This window comes from Perognathus longimembris, chromosome 1 (assembly GCF_023159225.1).
Source record: "Perognathus longimembris pacificus isolate PPM17 chromosome 1, ASM2315922v1, whole genome shotgun sequence".
NCBI classification, from domain to species: Eukaryota; Metazoa; Chordata; class Mammalia; order Rodentia; family Heteromyidae; genus Perognathus; species Perognathus longimembris.
This window is the reverse complement of record NC_063161.1, coordinates 141,038,553-141,055,267: the sequence shown is the minus strand read 5'-3', so window position 1 is coordinate 141,055,267 and position 16,715 is coordinate 141,038,553. Positions and strand designations below refer to the sequence as shown.

The following is a 16,715-nucleotide window of genomic DNA, read 5'->3' as shown; positions in this document are numbered from 1 at the left end:
GAAGAGGGAATAGAGGTGAGAAAAAAGTTTTCAGTAGTGTCATACACAGTAGATTAGGTAAGAAAGGCCAGAACATCAACTTGAGCCTAAAATGTAAGTGGCTAGGCACCAGTGGCTTATGCCTGTAATCCCAGCTACTTAGAGGCTAAGATCCGAGGATTACAGTTCAAGGTCAGCCCAGGCAGGAGAGTTAAGCACCAAACAGTAGGAAGTAGAGCTGTGGCACAAGTGGTAGAGCGCTAGGCTTAAGCAAAAGCTCAGGGACAGCATCCAGACCCTCAGTTTAAGCCCCAGGATAGATGGACACACACCCACCACCACCACGACCAACAAAAACAGTGTGTCACAGTACTCAAATAGGAGTATGTCAAAATGCAGTATTTACTTCCAAATTTTAACTATGAGTAAATTATTTTTTCTTGGCTACCTAAAACTTTACTGTTTTGAAGTTTCCCTCAAAGAGTTTAGTTTGGTTTTAATTAAAAAAAAATCCTTGTTTACCAGTTGTTAGAAGCAAGAACAGACAGAATAGCTAGGGATGGCAGATTTGGGAGCTTGAAGACCAAAGGGATCCAAGGCTTGTTTTGGGTAGTCAAAGGAGGAAGACAAAGTTAACTGAAGGATTAGCCCTTCCCTGCTGAAGGCAGGAGCATGCCTCACAGATACTGCTTCTTCTCCTTCAATGCACTGATGAGGTAGGCCAGGTAAGGTTATGAATTTTGCATCGCTTCTACTCCATTTCATTCCTCAGGATGTAGCTGTTGTGGCATTAATTCGTTTTCCCACAATTTCATCATACTGTTTTTGTGTCAATAACCCTTCTGTTATGCTTTTACTTTCTTCAAATTTGGGTAATACAACTGCAATGTAGCCTTCAGTGGATGGCTAGAAAGAAAACAGAATATTTAGTACTGACAAATAATTTTTAAAAATTTAAAAGTCATGGGATCATACATTACCTACTCCTTTTTACCTTTTCTTGAAGAATAGATGGCTTATGGAGAATATTTTCATTTACTTCCATCAAACGTCCTCTAATACAGCTGTTTAAAACAATTTTTGTTTGAGGAAAGAAAATAAAGTTATGTTTCACAGGAAATTTGTCAGGAAAAAACATAGTGAACATAGATATCTGAAGTTAAGACACAATTTACTCACCTAAATATAGTATATTCTTCTCCATCTGAGCAGTAAATTTTACACAGAGGTGCAAGTTCTGTTAAAAACTGTGCCCCCTAAGTGATGAGGAGAGATGTTAATTACATGATATGTGTTTTCACTTCCTTTGACAGGTAGTCCTGAGACTTAAAAGAGGATGTATTTCTGAAACTGGTGTTTTAACTAAAACTGAAAAGGACATTAAAGCCATTTGATTTATGTATTTATTTATATAGTAAGTGCCTATTATGTGCTAAGTCCCATTATAGGTTCTAGGGAAAACAGCTGAGTAATACATATGTGATAATAGGTCAGTTACAGATCGATATTTTTTTCTCAACTGTATATAAGAAGCTACATATAAAGAATATAAAGAATTCAATGTGCAGGAAAATCTACCAATACCCAATGGCATAAAATTCAATATGACAGGATGATGACAGTCAAGTGTAAGACTAGACTGTCTTTAAGATGGCAAAGCTAGTTTACTATTACTGTCTTTTACACTAGAATTTAATAAACCAAGGAACTACTTTCTCAAGGTCAACCACTAAGACTTTTGAAGGGTATTTTTAAAAAAAACAAACCCAAACAAACAAACAAAAAGCATGCCCTCTGAGGATAGTTTAGAAAACACAGAAACATTCTAAGTAGCAAAATGAAAATGAGCTGCCCATTATCCTGTAATCCACTTGTTAGTAATGGATTTTGCACAGGACTGTTTGAAAGGTTACTGCTTCATGCACTCCACTAAATGAAGGAATCTGGGGAGTCGTGGCAGGCAGCTGTTAAGGAAGCCCATAGGAACTGATATAAGGCATGTCTATTTGCTGCCTTCTTGTTTTCCAGGATTTTTCCTGTAGTGAACATAGGCAGTTAAACATACTAATCTTTGTGATGTCTTTATTTCCAACTCAAAACATTAGATAGCATTCTGTCTTCACTTCTTTGCATCTGTGTACTTCCTTCAAAATTACTAGCATTAAAGCAATGTCCCAACTTTGGGAGGATGCATAAGGGATTTGTGTCAAATAGATTGTCTACAGCTTGGTCTATATCAAAGTAGAAGTGTTTGGTTTCTTTTTATCTTCCCCCTAGGAGAATAAATGATTGCAGTGCTTTGATCCAGTCAAAACTTATTTTTAGTGGGTTCCATGTGCAGGTCCCTCTCTGTTCATTAGTAACAGCCAAACTTTGGACATTCATTTATCACAAGAGATTTCCCAACATTAACTTTATCTTGGAAGAAAAGTACAAGCTTTTTTATATCTATGAATTTCCTGAGTGGGAGAAATCAGTAATTAATGTATGTTATTAGATCTCTTGGAAAAGTATATATAATTAGCAGAAGCACTTAGTAAATGAAGGACCTAAATCACCCAGAGAAACTTTCAACCCAATGGGTTTATAAGGACATTTTACTAAGCGACTAACCTGTCCTTAGCTTATCCCCTCTTCTAATAACAGATATAACTTGACTAGAGTTGGAGAGGATAGAGATGATATTTTGGAAATTATATTTTGTATTATTAAGCATGGTGTTGTGGGAGAGGGAGAGGGTTAATGTGTGGGTGAACTTATATTAGGCTGGCAATATTTTAGTGGTAAAATGGCAAGAGGCAAATACCTTATCTTTTTCAGAGTAATGTTTTTTCCTACTCAGACTTTTTAAATTTACATGTAGAAAACATTTAGTAAAGAATGGTTACTATATACTTTTTTAGAACTTGAGATAGTGGTTTAGTAAATCCAGAATAAACTGGTGTCAGAGTTGTCTTTTCAAAGGTGCACCTCCTACCTCCTCTATTCTGGGGATAACAGGAATGGCAGTACAAAGCCAACTATAAAAGACATTATACCTCCTGAAATACTTTTTCCTGTAAGAATTTGTTAAATATAGTTAAATCAGCACCTTGTTCCAGAGAAGGTATGCTTACCATACATTTACTAGATCCTAAGGCTGACTAGATCTACCATATCATCACAGAATTACAGTAACATACCCGCTTAAATTTCCCAGAAACCTTGTTCTCCAGTCTGCTACAGTTGGTACTGATCTGATAGGAAATACTTTGTATTGTTTTTCCACTTTGAAGAACTGGATGAGAAGCAGCCAATGTGATGACACATATTCTACAAGGAGAAAAACAATGATTCTGTATTACTGTTTGCAATAATTCTTTCTCCTATTGGTATTTGTATTGGTACCAAAATATCTGAACTGATACTTGTTTTGTCAAGCTTTCCTCTTTACTCTTCTTTGGCTACTATTGAAGCCTAATAGTAACATGAGGAATGTAATCTTACAAGAGAAGGCTGGGGATATGGCCTAGTGGCAAGAGTGCTTGCCTTGTATACATGAGACCCTGGGTTCGATTCCCCAGCACCACATATACAGAAAATGGCCAGAAGTGGCACTGTGGCTCAAGTGGCAGAGTGCTAGCCTTGAGCAAAAAGAAGCCAGGGACAGTGCTCAGGCCCTGAGTTCAAGGCCCAGGACTGGCAAAAAAAAAAAAAAAAAAGAAAAAAAAGAAAGAAAAACAAGAGAAGAAACAAAGACTGGATTTTCTTTCAAGAAAAGGGAAGAGTATTCTTAGTGCTGAAGTGGAAAAGAGTGAAGTATGGCATGTCTGTATATAGGAAACCACATGTGACTCTACAATGACCCTTTCCCTGAGCTCTGGCAGTTCAGTTGTTAGGCACAGGCTAGCTGTATTAGGTAGCAGGTAACTGAGGATGTGGTCCTCTACTTGGATGTTTGGGTAGTCAAGTGTATTTTTTGAGTGACTAGGCACTGGAAGACTGAGTCCTGCCAACCAAATCTTATATAATATTATTTTAGCACAGTGGAAGATTATATACCTACCTGTATGTGTATATGTATGTGAACTCATATATACAGGGCTACACAGATGTTCTCACTAGAGCTACATCCCTCATCTGTTTCTACTTATTTTTCTGCCTCTCCTGGGGCTTGAACTCAGGACTTGGGCCCTGTCCCTGTTCTTTTTGCTCAAGGCTAATGTTCTACCACTTGAGTCACAGGAGTCACCTCTGGCTTTTTCTGAGTAGATTATTGGAGATATGAGTTTCCTGCCTGCCTGGGTCAGGTTCTGAACTGTGATCTTCAGATCTCAGTCTCCTGAGTACTTAGGATTACAGGTGTGAGCCACTAGTGGCCAGGTTAGCCTCCCTCCACCCCCAAGGCTTTTGGCTAAGCTGGCCTTATACCATGTAGCTCCTACCTACCTCAGTCTCCCAAGGAGCTGGAATTAATAGGCTTGTGCAAGCATGCCCACCCAACAGTGGATAATAATATATAAGGAATGTTTTATCTAATGAGTTTTTGTTCGATTTAGAACTATCCCAGAGAATATTAGAAGAAAGAAGTTTTTGTTAATTAAAAACACTTGATTTACCTACCGGTTAGAGTGCTGTAGGATACAGTGGTCTTCACAGGGTTTTCCTTTGACATCTTTAAGAAGAATAAATATATTACTGGCTGTTGAATCAAGGTTTATTGCTACTATTTGGTAAGATCAGACTCAAGCTCATAATTGGTATCACTGTTACAAATATATAAAGGCTTCTGATAAAGAATTTCAACGAGCGTGACCAGACAGAATCGATCATTCAATGTTACGAGATTAAGTCCTTGGTCCATCTTGCTTTATCCTCACTTTAAAACGCGCACACTCACTATTTCTATGAGAGAAAATGATATTAATATGACATTCTTTATAATACAGTAGCATACTTTGGGTTGATGGCTTACAGGTCTGTCCTGATGTTAGTATGGGAAAGTGTCACGTTGCAGAAAACCCTAGTCCTGTGTGAACCAGCGCAGATGGTTCTAAATCAGGCTCACAGCAAATATAGTTTTTTTTGTGTGTGTGCGCGCGTGCACGTGCGTACATTCGAGTGGGTTACACTGATTCGTAGGAAGTGGGGGTTCGAGTCCCTAAAGATGTCCTTGCCACTAGTAGTGACTGAGTACACAAAACAGTACATGCACAATGCAGATTGACAATAACCTGTGGGATGTCCTTAAGCAGAATTCCATGCTGTCTATCCTACTGCCTCTTCTTGTTCTGACAATTTTTAGTAATTGGCTACTCTTTCGCACTGAGCCCTCAAATCCCTCCAAGCTCTCAAGGTCCTTTGCAATCTGGCTCCAGCTATCCGACCTCGGGGCCTCGATTTAGCCTACTCGTTTTCCTGGGAGCAACCCACACTACTATATATACCCGGCTGCAGGTCTGCCGCCCCACTCGGTAACAGTCATTCCTGGGCCTCCACATCCGGGTTCTTCTGCGGGGAGGCAGGGTGGGGGCGGTAAGCGCCGGAGAGTGCGCTCCGTGCCTTACGATTAAAGCCGGCAGCGGCCGCCATCACTGCACACTTACCGGCTTTGTACCAGCGAGTGAAGTAACGATCCACCAGCGACGGTATCTCAGGTTCTGCAGTCACCGGCTCGGTAGCCATGGCTACAGCCCGAGCGGCCGCTACCACGCCCTCTGGGATCCAAGCACTTCCGTCTGCAGGCGCAGACTAGAAGACGTCCTTCCGGTGCGCTGTGTAGAGTTGTGCGCACGCGCGCGCTGTACCTGTCTCCACCCACCTGCCAAGTTACGGTGCGGGCGGACTAATGTCAAACTGGGTATCGATAGAGTAGTCGGAAGGATTGAGGGAAAGGAGGGCAACTAAGTCGGCCTTTCTACCGCGCTATTGCTGAGACGGTCGACCAGGCCACTACCAAGGGACAGCCTCCTGGCCGCCCGCCTCCGCGAGGACACGCCCCCTACGCTGCGTGACGTCACTCCCGCGCCGCCTGACCCGCGCGTCCCCGCGGCGCCGTCTGCTTGCAGGGCTGAGCTCCAGCCTCTGCTCTTGGCGTCTCTACCCCTGAGGCCCTAGGCGCCTTGTACCCAGAGGCCGGGGCGTAGTCTGGTGTGGGGGTCTGGAGGCCTGTGGAGGGTAGCGGGAGAGGCGAGGGCGGACGCTCGTTGTCCCGGGGAACCTCACCTCAGAGCGCCGCGCAGGTGAGCACGCGAGCGACGCTGGACTTGAGGCGTGGCACGCGGCCCTGTGGGCGCAGGTTCAGGGGACGTCTTCCCTGCTCGGCCAGCTTCGGGTCGTGGGGTCGGGTGCGGTATGGACCTCTTCATCTCAGTTCTTCCGGAGCACTTGTCATCCGCCCCACTCACGGCCGTTCCGGTTCGCTCCTAGGAGATTGCTTGCAGGAGATAGCATAAGAGCAGAAAGAATCAGCCCCCGTGGGAAGAGATGGTGTTTTAGGTGCTCTGCTGCAGGTACCTTCTTGCAGCAGGGGACATTTTCGTGGAGAAGATGACTTCTCCTGTGCTTCACCCGGTGTGCTGTGTTGTGTCTGTCGCTTTTTCCCCTGCTAAGATGTAGAGTGTCTGTGATCGCTTAGACAATAGCCACAAACTGGATCCTAGGATAATAAGGTATTATTAGGTGGAAGGATTCAGCTGTACATTGACTAGTAACTCAGGAAGCCGTGAATTTTTCCATATGAGAGAGTGAGTGCGGAAAAAGGAGGCCAAGAGGGTTTTTAGATTGGAGCAGAAGGTAGTAATGCCAAGTCTTAAAATATGGCTCACTGCCATTTGGTAGAAGAGCAGCAGGTAGGGTGTGTGTGTGTTTGTGTGTTTCAAGTTGCATTTGATGCACCTGTGTGATGTGTTTGTGATAACCCAGCAATTTGACAATATGGATTTAGTGTCCAGTTGGATTGAGGTAGGGTTAGACATACAGGATGGGAGTCGGGCTAGATATTATTAGTGGACTGCCTGCTACTTGTAGTCAAGCATGATGAGCAAGTAATCCAGAGATAAATAGGCACCTTCATCTACTCAGAAAGAAAATGCTGAAGCTGTTAGAAAATTAAAAATGATTCAGGGTTGACCAATGATGTTTGGAGAATACTTTTTTCTAGCTTTGGGTGGAGTGGAGACATGTTTTTCATTGAGAAGTTAGGGAGTAAAGATGATGGTTGTTAGTTTTCATGCTGAAAGAATTGAGGTAGGAGGGAGATTAATCATTTTACCTTGGTTGGCTTTACACTTACCAGGTAGGCTGTCTCCCATATGAGCTATACCTCTAGCCCTTTCTGTTTTTCTTATTTTTCAAAAAGTTTTCATTTAGGGGCTGGGGATATAGCCTAGCGGCAAGAGTGCCTGCCTCGGATACACGAGGCCCTAGGTTCGATTCCCCAGCACCACATATACAGAAAACGGCCAGAAGCGGCGCTGTGGCTCAAGTGGCAGAGTGCTAGCCTTGAGCGGGAAGAAGCCAGGGACAGTGCTCAGGCCCTGAGTCCAAGGCCCAGGACTGGCAAAAAAAAAAAAAAAGTTTTCATTTATGCTTAGGTTAGCTTGGACTCCTATCCTCTGTACACTTCCCATGAAGCTGACGTGCACACCACTGCTCCCTGCTCTTTATTGTTTTTATTTCTACTTTTATGAATGTATTTGTTAATAAGTTTATTAATACTTGCTATTAAAGTTATTTTATTCCTGATTCCCACTATTGGTATATCTACAGTAGACCCTTGACCACTGCAGATCTATGGCTCCTAAAAACCCACTGTTGAGGAAAGCCTCAAATGTTTAGAATGTAGAGTTCAGTACTACAGTACAGATTCATTTACTCTTTCTCTACAATCATGCCACCTTTTAACAAATTAAAAATTTCACTATATTATTTAAACTAAGCACATTAGCTTTGAAAGTGGAGATGGCGCTCAAATGGTAGAATACCAGCCTTGAGTGTAAAAGCTCAGCAAGAGCTCAATTCTCTTAGGATCAAGCACCAGTACCAGCACAAAACAAACAACAACACAACCCACACAAAGCATATGAACTTTTACTTTGGTTTTAGAGTACCATTTGTTTTTTGGAGGCAGATTTTAGCATATATATTTATTTAAACAAAACTAATGGTAGTTATAGGACTGAAAGCTCCAAATCAACTGAGCTATGTGATGCATGTGTGAGAAGGTAAAATATTTGTTTTTGAAGTTTCTTTGGATTGCTTTACTTTTATTTATATATTTATTTAGTTATTTATTTGTGCCAGGAATGGGGCTTGAACTCTGGGCCTGGGTTCTGTCCTTAACTTTTTTGTTCAAAGTGGTGCTACACCACTTAAGCCCCAGTTCCGCTTCTGGCTTTTTGGTGGTTAGTTGAAGATAAGACTCTCCTCTGCCCTGGTGACTTTGAAATGCTGTCGTCATATCTCAGTCTCCTGAGTAGCTTGGATTACAGAACCACCAGCACCTGGCTTCTTTTTAAATTTTTTGGATTGTACTTGGTATAGTCTGTGAATGAAGAGGAATTACTATGTGTAGATTCATTTATTCTTTTTTTATTTTTGGTTGTACTAGACTTAAACCTGGCAAGTGCATGCTAGATGGGCACTTCACAACTTATCATGCCCACTATCTCTTTTTGCTTTCACTGTTTCTTGAGAGTCGTGTCTCATTTATGCCTGAGATATTCTAGTCCCTGGTCCTGCCATTTATACTACTTGCAAGATTAAGGTGCTGGCATATGCCACTTCACCCACTTTTATTAGTCGAGATGAGTTCTTGCAAACTTTTTGCCCAGGCTTACCTCAAACTGTATTCCTTCTGATATCAGACTCCAAAGTAGCTAGGATTACAGATGTGAGCCACCATACCTGACAAGTGCATGGATTTTTATATAATTTTATCTAATCTTTTCCTTATGATTTTTATGAATATCCTGTGTTAGAAAGATATTCTGTTATGGATAAACAAAATGTTTTCCCATTCATTTTGCTCTTTTCAACTTTATGGATGAATAGCTAGTGCTAAATCATTGTGAAGAAAAAAATGGCAGAGTAATAGCATAAGATTCATTGCAGAGCTCTTAGTTTGTTGTCTATAGCTAAATGGTGCAATGCTGCCACACATCTATGTGTGGGTGCATGTTCAGATGGTAGGCTTTCTTCCCTTGGCTATCCTAACCACTTCTCTACCGAGTTGTTATAGTTGATATGATTGTGGCCATGTCTCCAGTAAGCTGTTTGTCTCTCTTGGAGACTGCTTTGTCATTACTTCTTTGTCAAGGGAGATATGTGTGTTTGTTTTTTCTTTTCCTCAGGTATTGCTTCATCATGCGGAACCTAAAGTTATTTCAGACCCTGGAGTTCAGGGACATTCAGGCACCTGGAAAACCTCAGTGCTTCTCTCTCCGTACCGAGCAGGGGACTGTGATCATTGGCTCAGAACATGGGCTAACAGAAGTAGATCCTGTCACAAGAGAAGTAAGTTACTGATGGGCATGTGAGAACTTAACATGGCCCTTGACTTCTTCCTTCTCCTTCTTCCTTCTCCCAAGTTGTCTTCTTATATGACTTAATGAACTTGTGCCTTTCTAAATAGAATATGTCTTTGCTTTATACAGATGACTTGCTAGATAAAGCTTAAATAGTATCATACTTTTAACTCTGCTACTATTTTAAGCTAAGATGGCAAAGCTCTGACCTTATATTCTATGTGGGTGCCCTATGTCTTACCCTTTCTTCCATGTGAGTACTATTTGTAAGAGTGGTTTTCAGCTAAGAAGCACATAAAAATTGCCATTGGAACGTATTTTATTTTGTGATACTTGAACTCAGGGCTTCATGTGTGCCACGCATCTTAGGGTTCTACTAATGAGCTATACTTCCAGCCCTCTACCCATGGAGTTTTGTGGGAAAAAAAAAAATCCTGATCTTTAGTGCTGCATCTGACCATGTATATTTCTAAAGGTTATATGGATCTAGTTTGTTATTTTCCCTTGATTCTATTTTACTACTAATGTATTTTAGGTTCTTTCATTTTATAGCCTTTCCTTATATTATAAAGAAGTCTTAGAAAACGATTGTCATGGAGTTAGGGATGTGTTAGAATATGAGTTTGATTCACAGCATCGCAGAACAAAACAAAACAGACTAAAAACAGTCATTAGCCCCCTTTTTATTATTGAAGCTTTTTAAAGAGACCGTACTTGTTTTGTCCTTACTTATTTGGCAAAGGGTCACCTTACCTATTTTTCTTGTTAAAAGCGAAAAGTTGTATTGCTTCTCAAATCAAACTCTCAGTTTTAATCCAGACAGAAACATTTTGAATGTTATAAGTCTTATAAATTATTTCATTTCTGGAAATGTTTGTTCTTGAAAGTTAATTAGGTTCACTCCTTATGTGTTTGCTCTGGTGAAAGGTGAAAAATGAAATTCCTTTGGTGGCAGAAGGCTTTCTTCCAGAGGATGGAAGTGTTTGCATTGTTGGAATTCAGGACTTGCTGGATCAGGAGTCTGTGTGTGTGGCTACAGCTTCTGGAGATGTCCTACTCTGCAATCTCAAAACACACCAAGTAAGTGGAAAACTCTAGAAAGGAGAGAAGGATATCTCAGGCGTTCTCAGACTTTTATCTCCAGTTAATTGCCAAAAAAAAGCCAGAAGCGGAACTGTGGCTCAGGTGGTAGTGCCCTAGTGTTGAGCAAAAAGCTCAGGGACAGAGTCTAGGGTTAATAAGGTCAAGCCCCAGGACCAGGATCAGCACATAAGTAAATCAAAAAAAATGAAAAGAAAAGAAAGAAAAAAGGAAGGAAAAGACTGACCATCCAGAACGAGGTGTGTGTGTGTGTGTGTGTGTGAATGTGAATGTAAATGTGATCAAAGTACATTAGATATATGTATGAAAATAATGTAATGAAACCTACCAAAAACTGTTGACAAGCATAAAATGGGTAGACTGAGTTTAATCAAAATGCATTGTATATCTGCATGTAAATATCAGAATGGTTCCCCTTTATACAGTTAATTTAAAAAATAACTTTTAAAAAAGGAGAAAACCCCAAAATGATGGGAGACATAGGTTACCTACCTTTGATTCTGAAATTAATTTATAGAAGAACAGTACATTTGTACAAAACAAAGCACAAGAGGAAATATTTAGAATAAGTCCTGTAAAATAAACTTGATAAGCTCATAAAAACAAAAACAAAACAAATGCCCTGACCATTCTTTTGTGGTACAGACTACCTCTACAGAATTCTGTCACGATTTAGTTCCAATTAATTTATGGAATCTTTTTTTTTTTGGCCAGTCCTGGGGCTTGGACTCAGGGCCTGAGCACTGTCCCTGGCTTCTTTTTGCTCAAGGCTAGCACTCTGCCACCTGAGCCACAGCGCCACTTCTGGCCATTTTCTGTATATTTGGTGCTGGGGAATTGAACCCAGGGCCTCATGTATGCGAGGCAAGCACTCTTGCCACTAGGCCACATCCCCAGCCCAATTTATGGAATCTTTGAGATGCTTATGTGTCTTGTGCTTTTTGTTAGAAATGCTGATTGAACAATTTCAGAGTCTCTGAAAATAAAAGCACTGAAGTTAAGACTTGTCATTACATGCATATTTTAAGCCCAACTGTGAACATTTCAACCATTTGTTGTTTTGTTTCTTCTCTAGCATAGATTGAATTTATAGATTTCTATCTTTACCTTTTTAACTGTAATAATTTAAATTACAGTTGTTTGGTCCTTTTTTGATTACCCTATTAGTGGTGAACTCTTGAACCTTGACTATATCACAGGAGATTTTTTACTAACGTGGGATGCAGCTTACATTATCATGTATTTACAATGTGTCAGGAACATTTTCAGAGGTTTTTCATGCAAAATTTTATTTATTCTTTAGTATGATCTCAGGACTTGGGTTGTTCTCATTCTTCAGAAGTGGAGACAGAAGCCTGGAGGGCTCAAGTAACTAGGCCAAACTCACAGTTATCAAATGGAGTTTAAACCTCCTCATTGTAAAAATGGTACTTTCCATCCCATTTGATGAATTAACCTTTCCATAACAGTGAAAAACATCAAAAGCTATCACGTAACAGTTTAATTAGTATTGTCTTTATTTAAAGGTAGGTGTTTTTTCAGTTATTGAGCTCCTCCATTTATTTTCATTTATGGTGCTGGTCCTGCTTCTTTTTGCCTTCTCAGTTGTATGCAGGACAGAGTCCGTGTGTCTTTTTGTTCCTTAGAAGACCTTTCAATATCTGTTCACAAACATTCCCTGTTAGCTCCATCCCATCATTCCTCATTCCTGAGCCTCTTAGTGAAGCCTTCTTATGCTCTAATGCATCAGCACTGTGTTTTTCTTCCTGAACTTGCTTTCTCCTGACCTAGTTGTTACTCTTTGAGACACCTTTACACGAACTTACCCGGACCCTTCCCCTCCCTGTTTTTGCTTGTCATTTTTAGAGTAAGGTGTTGCCTCCCACCTGGGCATGTGCCTGAGCCATGATCTATTTATTTTTTGTCTTTATTAATTTCTTCATCACTGGATCACAGGCCAGATTCACTCCATGGTGAAGGAGTCTCACAGACTTTCCTGCCCATGTTGGGCTGGTATACAAATCCTCTCAATCTGAATCTTCCAGGTAGTTTGGGATTAGATAGGCCCATGCTCCTCCCAGGTGTGGATTGATAAAGGGTCTTGTGAGCTCTTCTGCTCCAGTTAGCCTTGAACCGTGATCCTCAGGGTCTTACCTTCCCAAGTAGTATGCAATGAGCCACTGGTGCCCAGTTGTTACTGAAGACATGTTTATTGGAATAATTCACCTTTTGTGTGTTTATATCTGATTACTTTGATTGAGGCCATAGATAATCTTATCAAAACACTTATGTTCTAAATATCCTTTTTCAATTTTCTTGGTCACAGCTGGAATGTGTTGGGAGTGTGGCCAGTGGTATCTCTGTTATGAGCTGGAGTCCTGACCAAGAGCTGGTGCTTCTTGCCACAGGTGAACTTCTATAAAACTTATGAAACTTCAATCCTACTATCTTGCAGAGTGCTCAGATTAAAAAAAAAAAAATTCTTTGAACAGTTGTAATACAGAGTGGCTATATTTCCTTTAAGTTAAATTTTACCTGTGTGTATTATCATAGATAGTTGTTACTTCATGCCTGTAAATGTAGTTACTCAAGAGGCTGATACATGGAGGATAGATGTTCCAAGCCAGCCTAGACAGAAAAGGCAGCAAGTCTCCATCTCTAACCAGCAAAATACCAGATTAAAGCTGTGGCTCATGTGGTAGAGTACCAGGTAGGAGCAAGAGTGTGAGGCCCTGAGTTCAAGCCCTAGTACCTGCACACACACAGAAACTAAAAAATGTTTTATATAACTTCTTCAGTCTATGGAAATGTCATAAAAAGTCATAAAACATGGGATGGTTGTCAAGTCCACAGTTGCTGTTAAAACTGTCTGCAATATTTATTGTACTCAAGAGAAGAGGTAGCATCAGTGGGTTCTGAATATCTGTACCTGTCTTGTGTATCCTCTCTCTCTCTCTCTCTCTCTCTCTCTCTCTCTCTCTCTCTCTCTCTCTCTCTCTTCTCAGTGAGCTCAGAAAGCTAGTACCATTGCTGTGGTATGTTTGAAGAATTGTCTGGGAAACTAGGAATGCTGGTGTTAGTGGAGAAAGGGTGACTACTTACCCATTCTCAACTTTCTTTTAGTGTGGGGTGAACTTTGGGTGTTTGAACTTGGAGCTTCACATTTGCTAGGAAGGTGCACTTTGTCTCCTGAGCCATGCTCCCATTAAAAAAAAAAAAAAAAGTAAAGCCTTTGTATGCATTCTGTTTGTCCTATTCTGACTTTTACAGTACCATGCTGATTCTGTAGCTTCACTGCTATAGATAAGTGGTTATAGGTTAACAAGCTTGTTACATGAAAACAAAATCATCCTTATTTGTTCTCCTCCAAGGTCAACAGACCCTGATTATGATGACAAGAGACTTTGACCCAATCACAGAGAAGCAAATCCACCAAGATGATTTTGGCGAAAGTAAGTACAGTTATGAAACATTTTGTTACCTGAAGTTCCTTCTTAAGTTGGTTCATTTTCTTTTACACCAGTTGTCACATCACAGGCCTAGAGAACTGTAAAAATTTCCTCATTTGTTAAATGTTTTATACCTTACTTCCTTCAACCTATTCTAGATCTTAAAAGGCATACTCCTTATACCTTTCCAGGTCTAAGAGTTGGCTTCATCAGTCACTTGGGGAACAGTATCCTGCCTAAGATCCCCAAGGCATTAGGTACCCAAACACTAAGGACTAAACAAACTTCAATAAAGTTGGCATTTTTGAAGTATAGTTGTGGGGGAAAAAAATAGAAGACTATCCCTTGTTCTTACTAACTAGCTCTGAGTCTGTTTCATAGGACCAATCAGATTGCTTTCTTTTCTTAGTGACTCTTGAATCTAGGGCTTGTGCTCTTGCTATACTTTCTCATGGCTGGTACTTGACCACTTGGGCCATGCCTCCAGTCCTCAGCTTGTTTTCTTGCTTAGATCTAGCCAGGGTTACATGGGCATCGAGACTGTGGGAGTATTGAAGGGTCAAAGAGGAGACACTGACTATAAGCAGCTCTGACTGGTAGAAAAGCACTACTAGGTAATTGGTCTGATTGAAGAGAGGAATGGGGGAGAAGCTACTTGTGCTGAGTTCTAATAATCTCATACCTTCTGGATAAATTAACTCTGAGAAGTCATTTAGAAAGCCAATTTAGTCACTCAGAAATAACTTTTGAGTAGGTACTGTGAATCCAGTGGTATATTTGGCATAATTTATAGAAATTATACACTGCCCTGCTCCATTAGAATCAGAATCAATGGCAGGAGTGAAGCATTGGGTCCTGCATCTGGCTGATGCTTTTAGGACCATCTTTCTGCTACCTCTTATAGATAGACATGAAGCTCTTAACTCAAGAAACAGAGAGACTGCTTTGTTATCAGCAGCTCTGACTTTATATTTGTGTAAGAGAAGCATTGTTTACAAACTATCCCAGCATGCAAAGGAGAATCCCTATGCTAGGATTTTGGGTTCTATCCCAAGAGAATCAGTCTCTAGGTCTGATGAGCCAGATTTGATAATAGATGATCCCTACCAGTAGCAGAAAGACTGGATGTATTTGGCTAATTGAAAGTTGAAAAACAGCTATTCTAGTTCTTGTCTTGCATGTTTTATTTGTCATTTGTGCATATATTATAGAAACTTCATATTACATTCTTCTTGTGACACGGGTAGGATTTTGGACATGTTATCAAAGGAATTTAGAATGTGTATGATGGCAAAAAAAAATGCTTTTCCAAAATAAGGAGACATCAAACTCTTCCAACTCATAGCTATCTGTAATCTAGAATGTAGATTCTTACAATATTGACTAGTTGAGAGGTCTTAGAGAACCTAAATAGTTGTCTGTGACTGACTTAGGAACGACAATGAAACTGCTTTTATTTGATTTCCTTTAGCTTGTAGTTTGTCTTACATGCTCTCAATAAATTGTTCTTTAGGCAAATTTATCACTGTTGGATGGGGCAAGAAGGAGACCCAGTTCCATGGTTCAGAAGGCAGGCAAGCAGCTTTTCAGATGCAAACGGTAAGGTTGGTTTGATGGGCAAAGAACCTTGATGGTAACAAATAGAGGTTCTGCTGGAGTCATAGGTAACCATTTAGAGGCTAATAATGGGCAGATCTCTTCTGCTTTAATGAAACTGAAGCTGTTCATAATCCTTGAGGAAATGAATCACCCTAGGAAGATTCAGGGTTTTATTGTTTGTTTGTTTGCTGGTCCTCGGGCTTGAACTCAGAGCCTAGGCACTGTCCCTGAGTTTCTTTAGGTCCATGCTAGCTAGTGCTCTACCACTTGAGCCACAGTCCCCTTGTTTTCCTATTCTATTAGATAATTGATTTTTCGTTCATTAAAGAAGTGCTGTAGTGGGGCTCTGGTGGGTCACACCTGTAAACCTAGCTACTCAAGAGGCTGAGATCTGAGGATCCAGGTTCAAAACCAGCTCAGCAGAAAAGTCCCCATGAGAGTCTTAACTCCAATTAACCACTCAAAAGCCAAAGTGGAGTTATGGTTCCAGGTGGTAGAATGCTAGCCTTGAGCAAAATTACTCAGCATCCAGGTCCTGAATTCAAACCCCACAACTGACCAAAAAAAAAAAAAAAAAAAAGTGCTGTAATGCCTTCAGGCTATTTTTAATGCCCAGGATACTTTTAGTTTTAATTTTTTTGTTCTTGATTTCTGAGTCCTTAAGGTCATATGGTGCTATTTTTCTAGATAGCTTTATGTACAAGATGTATATATGCCTAATGGCTGAAGCTGGTTTGATTCTAGACCATTTCAAGACCTGCAGTAATGCTGATGTTTCTTCCTCTCTTTAGCATGAGCCTGCTTTGCCCTGGGATGACCACAGGCCACATGTTACCTGGCGTGGAGATGGACAGTTTTTTGCTGTGAGTGTTGTTTGTCCAGAAACAGGTATGGAAATAACTTGTTAGGACAAAACATGTTTTACCTCATTGAAATTTAGAAAAATTTTCTTCTTTTTTGTATTTAATGGGGTAAGGCATAAAAAGAGGACAAGATGTGCTGCTTTAGGTATTAAGAGTTAAGAATTTAGAGACCTTTGAGTCTTCTCATACAGCCTCCTACAGCCTGTCAGAGTGACTAG

General features: G+C 40.5%; 2 protein-coding genes across 3 annotated transcripts in view; one reads left to right on the top strand and one right to left on the bottom strand.

Annotated features, from left to right (window-relative positions):
• Positions 1-296: 296 nt before the first annotated feature.
• On the bottom strand, positions 297-5,754 carry Abitram (actin binding transcription modulator). Its single transcript, XM_048338698.1, has 6 exons — positions 5,565-5,754; positions 4,582-4,633; positions 3,162-3,291; positions 1,159-1,235; positions 974-1,043; positions 297-885 (listed from the first exon to the last, which is right to left on the bottom strand). The coding sequence occupies exons 1-6, from the start codon at positions 5,641-5,643 to the stop codon at positions 748-750; spliced, it is 546 nt and encodes a 181-aa protein (XP_048194655.1). The 5' UTR covers positions 5,644-5,754; the 3' UTR covers positions 297-747.
• Positions 5,755-6,045: 291 nt separating this feature from the next.
• The window catches only part of Elp1 (elongator acetyltransferase complex subunit 1), a 47,606-nt gene continuing 36,936 nt past the window's right edge, over positions 6,046-16,715 (top strand). The window contains exons 1-7 of one of the 2 annotated variants that reach the window (XM_048338621.1): positions 6,046-6,200; positions 9,312-9,474; positions 10,413-10,565; positions 12,913-12,994; positions 13,958-14,038; positions 15,549-15,634; positions 16,426-16,522. In XM_048338621.1, the coding sequence (XP_048194578.1) occupies positions 9,325-9,474; positions 10,413-10,565; positions 12,913-12,994; positions 13,958-14,038; positions 15,549-15,634; positions 16,426-16,522 (649 nt within the window). In that variant the 5' untranslated portion in view covers positions 6,046-6,200; positions 9,312-9,324. Of the gene's footprint in view, positions 6,201-9,311; positions 9,489-10,412; positions 10,566-12,912; positions 12,995-13,957; positions 14,039-15,548; positions 15,635-16,425; positions 16,523-16,715 lie in introns of those variants that run through there. The other variant, XM_048338631.1, reaches the window with a different exon arrangement.